The sequence below is a fragment of the Palaemon carinicauda genome, chromosome 34 (genome assembly GCF_036898095.1).
Source record: "Palaemon carinicauda isolate YSFRI2023 chromosome 34, ASM3689809v2, whole genome shotgun sequence".
In the NCBI taxonomy this organism is placed as follows: domain Eukaryota; kingdom Metazoa; phylum Arthropoda; class Malacostraca; order Decapoda; family Palaemonidae; genus Palaemon; species Palaemon carinicauda.
The window spans coordinates 77,990,739-78,003,238 of NC_090758.1; the positions used below are offsets into that span (position 1 = coordinate 77,990,739).

Below are 12,500 nucleotides of genomic sequence, written 5' to 3' on the forward strand. Positions count from 1 at the left end.
ATAGATTTGTGATAAAGATTTATTAATTTGTCTCTTGATGATTGAATGAGTTGGAAATGTTAGACATTATTAATAATAATAATAATAATAATAATAATAATAACAATAATAATAATAATAATAATTTTAGATACCAAAATAAGGTTTTCATGCATAATGTAGAAAGTATATATATATATATATATATATATATATATATATATATATATATATATATATATATATATGTGTGTGTGTGTGTGTGTGTGTGTGTGTGTGTGTGTGTGTTGTGTGTATATATATATAATAATAATAATAATAATAATAATAACAATAATAATAATAATAACATTGTTAATAATAATAATAATAATAATAATAATATAAAAATTCCCAACATCACAAGCCTAAAGAGGAAATACACCCTCTCTCTCATAAACCCCGCCCACTCCCGCCCGTCTGCCCGCCCGCCCACTCACCTCCAGGTATCCTAAGGGCGTGGCGAGTGGGTAGTCTCCCAGGGGCCTCTCCTCGTCCAGGAACTTCCCCGCCCGCCCATTCTGCGGAGGACAGAACAGCCCGTAGTTGAAGCTCTCCCGGAGTTCCTGCAGGAGGGGGAGAGACAGAGAGATCATCGGATTAGTGAGAGATAATTGCGTGCAAGAGATCATAGAGATAATTATATTTAGAGATAATTGTATTAAGGACATAACTGGATTAATGAGATAATCACATTAAAGAGATAATCAATGAGATAATTGCGTTCAGGAGATCATAGGTAGAGATAATTATGTTTAGAGATAATTGTATTAAGGATATAACTGGATTAATGAGATAATCACATTAAAGAGATAATCATTGAGATAATTGCGTTCAAGAAATCATAGGCAGTGAGAGATAATTATATTTAGAGATAATCGTATTAAGGACATAACTGGATTAATGAGATAATCGCATTAAAGAGATCATCAATGAGATAATTGCGTTCAAGAGATCATAGGTAGTGAGAGATAATTACATTAGAGATAATTGTATTAAAGATATAACTGGATTAATAATCACATTAAAGAGATAATCAATGAGATAAGTGCGTTCAAAGATCATAGGTAGTGAGATAATTAGAGATAATTGTATTAAAGACACTAACTGGATTAATGAGAGATAATTGCATTAAAATATTAGAGATGATTATAATAAAGACATAACTTGATTAATGAGATAATCACAATAAAGAGATAATCAATGAGATGATTGCGTTCAAGAGAACATAGGTCATGAAAGATAATATTAGAGATAATTCTATCAGACATAATTGAATTAATGGGAGATAATTGTATTAAAGAGATAATCTATTAATGAGATAATTGCATTCAAGAGATCATGGGATTCACAAGACAATTATAGTAGAGATTGATGTATTAAAGAGATAATTGATTAATGAGATAATTGAGTTCAAGAGATCACAGGTAAGGAGAGATAATCATATGGGAGATAATTGGATTAGAAATAAATAAGTTCAAGATATGATAGAACTAATGATATAATTGCTTTAGAGATAATTGCATTTAAGAGATCATTAGGTCAGAGATAATTGAATTAGATATCATCAGATTAATCAGAGATAACTGCATTTGAGATCACAGGATTCATGAGATAATTACATAGAGATAATTGCTTTTTAGATATCCTTGCATTAAAAATAATCGGATAACTGAGATAATAGTATTAGAGATAATTGGAGTTTAGAGATAATTTAAATATAGATGATTCGATTAATGAGATAATAGTGTTAGATATAATTGGGGTTTAGAGATAATTTAAATATAGATAATTCGATTGAGTTAATAGTTTGCGAGATAATTTGGGTTTAGAGATAATTTAAAGATAGATAATTCAATTAATGAGATAATCAGGTTTTCAAGATAATTATGTTTTAGAGAAAATCATGTTAGAGAAAATTACATTAAGAGATAATAACATTAGAGATAATTACATCTATGAGATCATCATAATAAGAGATAATCACATAAGAGATAACTGTTTGAGATAGACATCCAAGGCATAATTGTATTAAGAGATAATTACATCTGAGATAAAATCAAATTGGAGATATTTAAATTGAGACAATCATTAGAGATAATTGTTTTAAAGAGATAATTCCCTTAAACATGTAATTGGACAAAAGGTAACAACTTGTAGAGATAATTTATAAAAAATACTACGTTAAGAGATAATTGCATTAAAAGATAACATACAGAGATAATTCATTAAAGAGATAATTGCATTAGAGATTAGCCATTTAAGAGATCATGGTGGCGACTGAATTAGAGAGATGATTCTTATCGAGAGATAATCGCAGATAATATTGTATTAAATGGAATTGGATTTGAGATAATCCTATTCAAGAGATAATTCTATCAGATATAATCGGCTAAAGGTATTTATAACAAAGAGAGAATTGTGTTATAAATGTAATTGCAATAGAGATAACGTTTAAGAAATAATCATATATATATATATATATATATATATATATATATATATATATATATATATATATATATATATATATATATATATATATATATATATATATATATATCTTTAATCTGGAGTTAAAAAGTTATTTTTCTTTATTTTAAAGCAAAATTACGTAATGTTTCTTTAAATTAAAAGCAAAATTGAATAATGTCTCTTTAAATTAAAAGCAAAATTGATTAATGTTTCATTAAATAAAAAACAAAATCAAGTAATGTTTTTAATTAGAAACAAAATCAAGTAATGTTTTTAATTAAAAACAAAATCAAGTAATGTTTTTAATTAAAAGCAAAATTGGGTAATGTTTCGCAAAAGCAAAATTAAGTAATGTCTCTTTAAATTAAAACCAAAATTGAGTAATGTTTCTTTAAATTGAAAGCAAAATTGAGTAATGTTTCCTTGAATTAAAAACAAAATTGAGTAATGTCTCTTTAATTAAAAGCAAAATTGAGTAATGTTTCTTTAAATTAAAAGCAAAATGGAGTAATGTTTCTTTAAATTAAAAGCAAAATTTAGTAATGTCTTTAATTAAAAGCAAAATTGAGTAATGTCTCTTTAAATCAAAAGCAAAATTGAGTAATGTTTCTTTAAATTAAAAGCAAAATTGAGTAATGTCTCTTTAAATCAAAAGCAAAATCGAGTAATGTCTTTAATTACAAGCAAAATTGAGTAATGTTTCTTTAAATTAAAAGCAAAATTGAGTAATGTTTCTTTACATTAAAAGCAAAATTGAATAATGTCTCTTTAGTTAAAAGCAAAATTGAGTAATGTTTCTTTAAATTAAAAGCAAAATTTAGTAATGTCTCTTTAATTAAAAGCAAAATTGAGTAATGTCTCTTCAAATCAAAAGCAAAATCGAGTAATGTCTCTTTAATTAAAAGCAAAATTGGGTAATGTTTCTTTATATTAAAAGCAAAATTGAGTAATGTCTCTTTAAATCAAAAGCAAAATCAAGTAATGTTTCTTTAAATTAAAAGCAAAATCAAGTAATGTTTCTTTAAATTAAAAGCAAAATCAAGTAATGTCTCTTAAATTAAAAGCAAAATTGAGTAATGTTTCTTCAAATCAAAAGCAAAATCAAGTGAAGTTTTTAATTAAAAGCAAAATTAAGTATATAATGTTTCTTTAAATTAAAAGAAAAATCAAGTAATGTCTTTAATTAAAAGCAAAATCGAGTAATGTTTCTTTAAATTAAAAGCAAAATTGAGTAATGTTTCTTTACATTAAAAGCAAAATTGAGTAATGTCTCTTTAAATTAAAAGCAAAATTAAGTAATGTCTTTATATCAAAAGCAAAATTGAGTAATGTTTCTTTAAATTAAAACCAAAATTGAGTAACGTTTCTTCAAATCAAAAGCAAAATCAAGTAATGTCTCTTTAATTAAAAGCAAAATTGAGTAATGTCTCTTTAAATCAAAAGCAAAATTGAGTAATGTCTCTTTAATTAAAAGCAAAATTGAGTAATGTCTCTTTAAATCAAAAGCAAAATTGAGTAATGTCTCTTTAATTAAAAGCAAAATTGAGTAATGTCTCTTTAAATCAAAAGCAAAATTGAGTAATGTCTTTAATTAAAAGCAAAATTGAGTAACGTTTCTTCACATTAAAAGCAAAATTGAGTAATGTTTCTTCATTTCAAAAGCAAAATCAAGTAATGTCTTTAATTAAAAGCAAAATTAAGTATATAATATTTCTTTAAATTGAAAGCAAAATCAAGTAATATCTTAAATTGAAACCAAAATTGAGTAATGTATCTTTAAATCAAAAGCAAAATCAAACATTATTTTCAACTAAAAGGAAAATTAAGTATTGTTTCTTAAAATTAAAAACAAAATTAAGCAATGTCTTTAATCAAAAGTAAAATTGAGTAATGTTTCTTTAAATAAAAATTAAGAAATGTCTTTAATTAAAAGTAAAATTGAGTAATGTTTCTTTAAATCAAAATTAAGTAATGTCTTTAATTAAAAGCAAAATTGAGTAATGTTTCTTTAAATCAAAATTAAGTAATGTCCCTTTAATTAAAAGTAAAATTGAGTAATGTTTCTTTAAATCAAAATTAAGTAATGTCTTTAATTAAAAGCAAAATTGAGTAATGTTTCTTTAAATCAAAATTAAGTAATGTCTTTAAATTAAAAGCAAAATTAAGTAATGTCTTTCATTAAAAGTAAAATTGAGTAATGTTTCTTTAAATCAAAATTAAGTAATGTCTTTAATTAAAAGCAAAATTGAGTAATGTTTCTTTAAATCAAAATTAAGTAATGTCCCTTTAATTAAAAGTAAAATTGAGTAATGTTTCTTTAAATCAAATTTAAGTAATATCTTTAATTAAAAGTAAAATTGAGTAATGTTTCTTTAAATTAAAAGCAAAATTGAGTAATGTTTCTTTAAATTAAAAGCAAAATCAAATGTCTTTAATTAAAAGCAAAATTAAGTAATGTTTCTTTAAATTAAAAGCAAAATTACGTAATGTCTTTAATTAAAAGTAAAATTGAGTAATGTTTCTTTAAAAGCAAAATTAAGTAATATCTCCTTTCTCTGGATTTAGAAAAAAATATGTTCTTTAACGTATTAAACACAAAACCGACCAACAAGGCATAATATAGTCCCCATATTTTTTCCTGGAATTAAAAACCAAAAAACAAGTAATGCCTTTAAAACCGAGTTTAAAAACCATACTAATCTTCCTTTCTTGTGGCATAAAAAAAAACCAAATCTCCCAGTGTTTTAAAACCAACTCCCAGTAGTTGGTTTTTATCTCGAATAATTAAAAAAAAGTGTTTTTTTTTTCAATTTGATAAAAACCTAAATTTAATTGGACATCGCTACTTTTTTTGTGAATTAAAAACAAATTAAACAAATTAAATAAACAATTAAATAATTAAATTAATTAAATTATGGCCATAAATTGCAATAAATCCCTATTTTACTGCAATTTAGCAACATTGCAAGGAAAAAAATATTTCGGAAAAATGGGCAAACCACCAATAAGTAAATAAATAAATAAATAAATAATTGAATAAATAAATAAATAAATAAATAATGTTTCTTTGTAATGTGTCTCACACGACAAAGTTATATATATATATATATATATATATATATATATATATATATATATATATATATATATAATATAATATAACTGTTATTTGATATAAATATCTTCTGTGAACCGTTGAAAGATACCGTTAAGACAAGACAGAGAAATATCTGAATGATTTCTGCACTTCCTAGCCATGGGAAAATACCACAGAGAGAGAGAGAGAGAGAGAGAGAGAGAGAGAGAGAGAGAGAGAGAGAGAGAGACTCCATAAATTATAATCACAATGTAAATTCAATTTTATCTGATCTGATAAACGTTTGGACATTTATGTAAATAAACCACAGCCTGGGATTCAAGGATTTTCTCTCCTAGTGGGAAAAAAATAGGATTTTCCCAAAGGATCTGCTGCCCCTTGGCTAAACTTGCTGATTCATCACTTCGCTAGAGGACCCTTCCTCTCCCTCTCCCCCTGGCCCTGCTACACACCCCCATTATCACTGAGTACACACATACCATTGACAAACATACGAACTAACGAATCAACATTGAATGGCAGGTATGTTTAATGTTTTTTCTTTTTTTGCAATAGGTGTGAATGTAGTGATATATATATATATATATGTATATATATATATATATATATATATATATATATACTGTATATATATATATATATATATATATATATATATATATATATATATATATACTATATATATATATATATATATATATATATAGATATATATACATATATATATACATATATATAATATATATATACTGTATATATATATATGTATATATATATATAGATATATACACATATATATATATATACATATATATAATATATATATATATCAAATAAGCCATATATATTAATATGTTAATGTCTGGATTCTCTTAACGACCTCGGGATCAAAGCCCCAAGCGGAATCACCCAAAGACTATAGTATCAGACCGGCCGGGATTTGAACCCTGGTCCAGGATACCTGTATGCCAGTGATATATATATATATATATATATATATATATATATATATATATATATATATATATATATATATATCAAATAAGCCATATATATCAATACATTAATGTCTAGATTCTCTTAACGACCTCGGGATCTGAGCCCCAGGCGGAATCACCCAAAGACTATAGTATCAGACCGGCCAGGTTTCGAACCCTGGTCCAGGATACCTGTATGCCAATATATATATATATATATATATATATATATATATATATATATATATATATATATATATATATATATATATATATATATATATATATGTGTGTGTATATATATATATATATATATACATACCAAATAAGCCATATATATCAATACATTGAAGTCTGGATTCTCTTAACGACCTCGAGATCACGGCCCCAGGCGAAATCACTCAAAAGACTATAATATCTGACCGGCCGGGTTTCGAACCCTGGTCCAGGAAACTTGTATGACATTGACCATACCACTTATAGCCACATTTTCACATTTAATCCTGTTTTTCATACATTTAAGCCAGAAATACCTATTAATATCGAATTCGCTATACCTAGGGATCAGAGACCCAAGGGGCTATTAACTCTATGATAACAGCTCACGGTAGGGCAAGGGTTCGAACCCAGACCAAGTTGAAACTGAGGTTAACAGTGATTAGTATTTACCAATCAATGATTACTCCTAACTACAGATTCATTACATATCAGGTCTTGCTTCATAACAAAATGACTCTACCTTTAGACAAATCCATTTTCCTATTCATAGGCATTTAAAAAAGTCAATTATAGTCCATTTCTTTTAGCGATGCATATTTGCACCGACTCGCAGCGGTGCCCTTTTAGCTCGGAAAAGTTTCCTGATCGCTGATTGGTTGGAATTATCTTGTCCAACCAATCAGCGATCGGAAAACTTTTCCGAGCTAAAAGGGCACCGCCGCGAGTCGGTGCAAATATGCATCGCTAAAAGAAATGGACTATAGTTATTAGTACAAATGTTTAAAAAACATTATTAATCAGCTAATTTATAATACTCCCTTAATTACTAAAGCTAGATATAAGTCAAGGGAGAATTAATAGACTATTGGCCAATTGATACAAAATCTATATTGCAAGAGAATAAAATATCACAACTTTGCTAAGAATATAGAAGAGAGACAATAGCGACATCTGGCAACTACCTCCGCTCAACAAAAGGGGCGTGGCCTATTTCTTAAATCAGCTAGTTTCTAATACTCCCTTAATTACTAAAGCTAGATATAAGTCAAGGGAGAATTAATAAACTATTATCCACTTGGTACAAAATCAACATTGTAAGAGAATAAAATATCACACTTTGCTAAGAATATAGAAGAAAGAAAATAGCGACATCTGGCAACTACCTCTGCTCAACAAAAGGGGCGTGGCCTATTTCTTAAATCAGCTAGTTTCTAATACTCCCTTAATTACTAAAGCTAGATATAATTCAAGGGAGAAGTAATAAACTATTGGCTATTTGGTACAAAATCAACATTGCAAGAATAAAATATCACACTTAGCTAAGAATATAGAAGAAAGACAATAGCGACATCTGGCAACTACCTCCGCTCAACAAAAGGGGCGTGGCCTATTTCTTAAATCAGCTAGTTTCTAATACCCCCTTAATTCCTAAAGCTAGATATAAGTCAAGGGAGAATTATTGGCAACTTGGTACAAAATCTACATTGTAAGAGAATAAAATATCACACTTTGCTAAGAATATAGAAGAAAGACAATAGCGACATCTGGCAACTACCTCCCGCTCAACAAAGGGGCGTGGCCTATTTCTTAAATCAGCTAGTTTCTAATACTCCCTTAATTAATAAAGCTAGATATAAGTCAAGGGAGAATTATTGGCAACTTGGTACAAAATCTACATTGCGATAAAATAAAATATCACAACGTTGCTAAGAATATAGAAGAAAGGCAATAGCGACATCTGGCAACTACCTCCGCTCAACAAAAGGGGCGTGGCCTATTTCTTAGCACGGTGTTAAAACGATGAAGTCAAAGGGAGTTAACGATATTAACCCAAGATATAACATTGTTACAGAATCTAGGACGCGATATCAAATTATTTCTCCTCCCCCAAGTGTCTTCCTGGCTGAGAAAATAATTCAACTACAGGCTAAACTGTTTCAGATATTTCTTAAAGAGGAAAATCGAATTGATAGCTCGATTGAAGATTTTATGTTTGATACCTGGGCCGTACAAGTTTTTATTTATGATAAAAGGTAGTTTCAAAGTGCTACCTGGTAGATAGTACACTATTATGGGTTGTAATTTATAGTATAGAGCATTCCAAACAATTCCCACCTTATAAGAGTGGAATCACTCCAAATATATTCCATCTAGTCAGTTTGATAAACAAATTTCTTCATTCTGCGCCTCTGTCAATTTCACTCCAGCGTAAAGCCATTTAAGATTTCCTCTCGAAACTTAAGTTGGTTACAGCAACTCAAAAGGCAGATAGGGGACAGAGAAGAAAAGACCCATTGAGAGAGAGAGAGAGAGAGAGAGATTAGAGATCCTATTGTCAAAACTACTCTTAGGACTGGAGGACAGAGCTACACATTTCAAGATATCTATCTGTAAGCAAATATTAAAAACAAATGTAAGGAAATGATTGGTAATCTCTCTCTCTCTCTCTCTCTCTCTCTCTCTCTCTCTCTCTCTCTCTCTCTCTCTCTCTCATGTATATTTCATTTCAGGTTCCAATAACTTCAAGAGTAAAACTATTCCCTAAAAGACTATTTGGAACCGTGTTAGGCTACCTTTCCTAAATTGGATTATCTCAATTTGTCTTTTTCAGTAACACTTTCTTTCCTCCTGCTACCAAAGCTTTGGAATTCTATCCAACCTTCTCTTCTCCTTCGAGCCCTACAACCTTCCATATTACAAAGGGCGACTGTATAACTTCAGCCTAAGATGAAGCTAGCTTTTCTCTTTCTATGTCTACCAAGTCTAGATTAGATTGAAGCTCCGGTTGTCTTTTAAAGAACTGATAAAGACACGAGGATTATATAACTAATATTCATTGAAACATCGACCTATTAAAGGCGTAGAATTATTAAAAATAACTATTACTAATCATGAGCTCATATTAATCACTAAAAAACTTATCTTGGCCTCTTGACTGACCAGGTTTTTTAAACATCATGGTGGGGAACATGTCTCAAGACATTTCTATCTATGAATATTCGAGCTTATAGGTCAATTTCCTTCATATCTATCTGTTTATCTACCTATATATCAATTCCTATAGTTCATTATACAATTCCCAGCTTTACCGGGCACCTACCACTCTATCAAAATATAGTGTAAACAAACCAAAACAGTTCGACGCAACAAAATTATTCTATCCAGCGACTCTTGGCATCTTTACGACGTAAACAGCTATTACCGACAAGTGGGTACTTCAAATGGCTCTCATCCTTCTCAATAAAATCAAAAGAAGATTACACAATTAAGAGATCCAAGATAATACGGGATTATCAAGATAAAGTAATGAAAAATACCTTACGTTGGTGGGATGAACGGAGCGATTGTACGAGAGATTAATAATGGACTTCGCAGCATCTGCCGATCATGCTCGAAAGTGCTTTCTGGCAATTTCTTGCTTTTCCCGCCAAACTTTCCATAAGTGTGCCCATATTTTTAAATAATGATAATTAATAATTTAAATGTTTTAAATGAGAGAATGTCACTAGATCATTCTAGTTGGTGACTTAAGGTTCAATATGAATGAGGAAATCATTGGGTGAATGTTGCAAGCGCTGATAAAAATGTGACAAGGATAGATGCCAGACACTGCCATATGAAACGCGTGTGAATTTCAGTCTCACATGATATTGTTGCATGAAAAAGGTTTAATATAATTATAAAAGCAGTATAATAACATCATAAACTACCATTAAACAGACTCAAAATAGCTCTTTCTCCATCTCTCTCATCCGATTAATGAAATATAGGCATTTAATAACAGGTATATGAAAAATTAGTTTTTGTTTTTTGCAATACTTCCTTTTGTGGCCGTGTTTTGGTCGCCATCTTTCTCTGATTACTATCTTATCTAGGTCAGTAGATTGTTTTATCGAGACCTTAAATGTATTGGGCAGTCGTATGTGAAATCATTGCGTGATAATAGTCATGTACTGTATATACCTTTAAAAATATGACGTATATCTTCCATATTTATATATAAATTTTATACACAGAGTGGAGACGCCTTAACGTGGTGAAAGGGCTTGCGTATCGCCATGATCAGCAAAGCCGTACTAGTCAGGGACAGCCATACTAGGTTGGCTTTCTGCGAGCGATCAGATTATAGTCTCCCATCATCACCGACATGAACTGGCCAGCGTGGTGATGAAAAGAGCTAAACCCCATACATGAATCAGGATATATCTAAGGCTTTTGTCCTGCAGTGGACTAGAAATGACTGTTGTTGTTGTTGTTGATGTTTTTGTTGTATGTATATATGTATGTATGTATACACTATATATATGTATATAAAATATATATATATATATATATATATATATATATATATATATATATATATTTATATATATATGTATATATATATTTATATATATATAATATATATATAAATATATATATATATATATATATATATATATATATATATATATGCATACATACATTTGCATAATATATTTTTTTTAAAATTATCTAAAATACTTCTAAATTCTCACGGTTTTGAAAACTTTTTAAAATTCAAATATTTGAAAAAATAACCGTTTTCAAACGTTAACGGTTTTAACGAACTTTTTTTTAAGAGTTTCATGACGTCACCATCGAGGGAGTAGTCAACCTGGGCTGTGAGAACCGTGCCAGGTTACTTCCCACAGACCTGTTCCTTGTTTGACCTGTCCTATGTCTTCGACAGGTCCTGAAGGACCCTGTCAACCTATCCCACACACACACACACACACACACACTATAACACGCTTTTACAATCCACTGCCTACTTTTGTCTCCTAATTCTAATTCTTTCCTCATTCAAAAGTTTGTGTGTGTGAGAGAGAGAGAGAGAGAGAGAGAGAGAGAGAGAGAGAGAGAGAGAGAGAGAGAGAGAGAGAGAGAGAGAAAACTAGTCATGAACTACTATATTTCACTAGTTCATTCGTTTCAAAGTTAGAAAATGAAATATTTATTATTATTATTATTATTATTATTATCATTATTATAAGTAGTAGTAGTAGTAGTAGTAGTAGTAACAGAAAAATCTAAAGTAGTAGTAGTAGTAGTAACAGAAAAATCTATAGTAGAAGTAGAAGTAGTAGTAGTAGTAGCAGTAGTAGTAACATCAACACAGAAAAAAAAAATCTATAATCAAATTAATAAATCAAATCGATTTGACCTCTTCGAAACCACACGGGCTCAAGGCACGGTTGACCTGACCTTACCAATTGACCTTAATTAATAAACTACTCGTGGCGTGAAAGTTAATAAAGAGTTAATTCAGATAATAATTAACTCTTCCTTTCTGGGGTCTATTGCGAGAATGAAACGCTTCGATGGGAAAGATAATAAAATACTATATTGTGAGCTGTTTCTTGACCTGTTAAGGGGTCTTGCGTAAATCCCAATATGTGTTTGTGAGTTTGTGCGTACGTGAGCGTATAGTTCTCTCTCTCTCTCTCTCTCTCTCTCTCTCTCTCTCTCTCTCTCTCTCTCTCTCTCTCTCTGCTTTTTTTCTATCTTTCTTTTTCACTTTTTCTTTTTTCTTTATTTCTCTACCTCTCTTTCTTTCTTTCTTTCTCTCTCTCTATCTCTCTTCCTTTCTCTCTATCTCTCTTTTTCTTCATTTCTCTACCTTTCTTTCTCTCTCTCTATCTCTCTTTCTTTCTCTCTCTTTCCCTCTCTTTTTTATCTTTCTTTCTCGATCT

The 12,500-nt window shown here is 29.3% G+C and overlaps 1 protein-coding gene across 5 annotated transcripts in view; it reads right to left on the reverse strand.

The window, feature by feature from the left end:
• Positions 1-12,500, reverse strand: part of LOC137626496 (protein shank-like) — a 76,460-nt gene that overhangs the window by 31,263 nt on the left and 32,697 nt on the right. For all 5 annotated transcript variants that reach the window (XM_068357524.1, XM_068357522.1, XM_068357523.1 and 2 more), the window contains one exon: positions 459-584. In XM_068357524.1, coding sequence (XP_068213625.1) covers positions 459-584 — 126 coding nt within the window. The remainder of the gene's footprint in view (positions 1-458; positions 585-12,500) is intronic.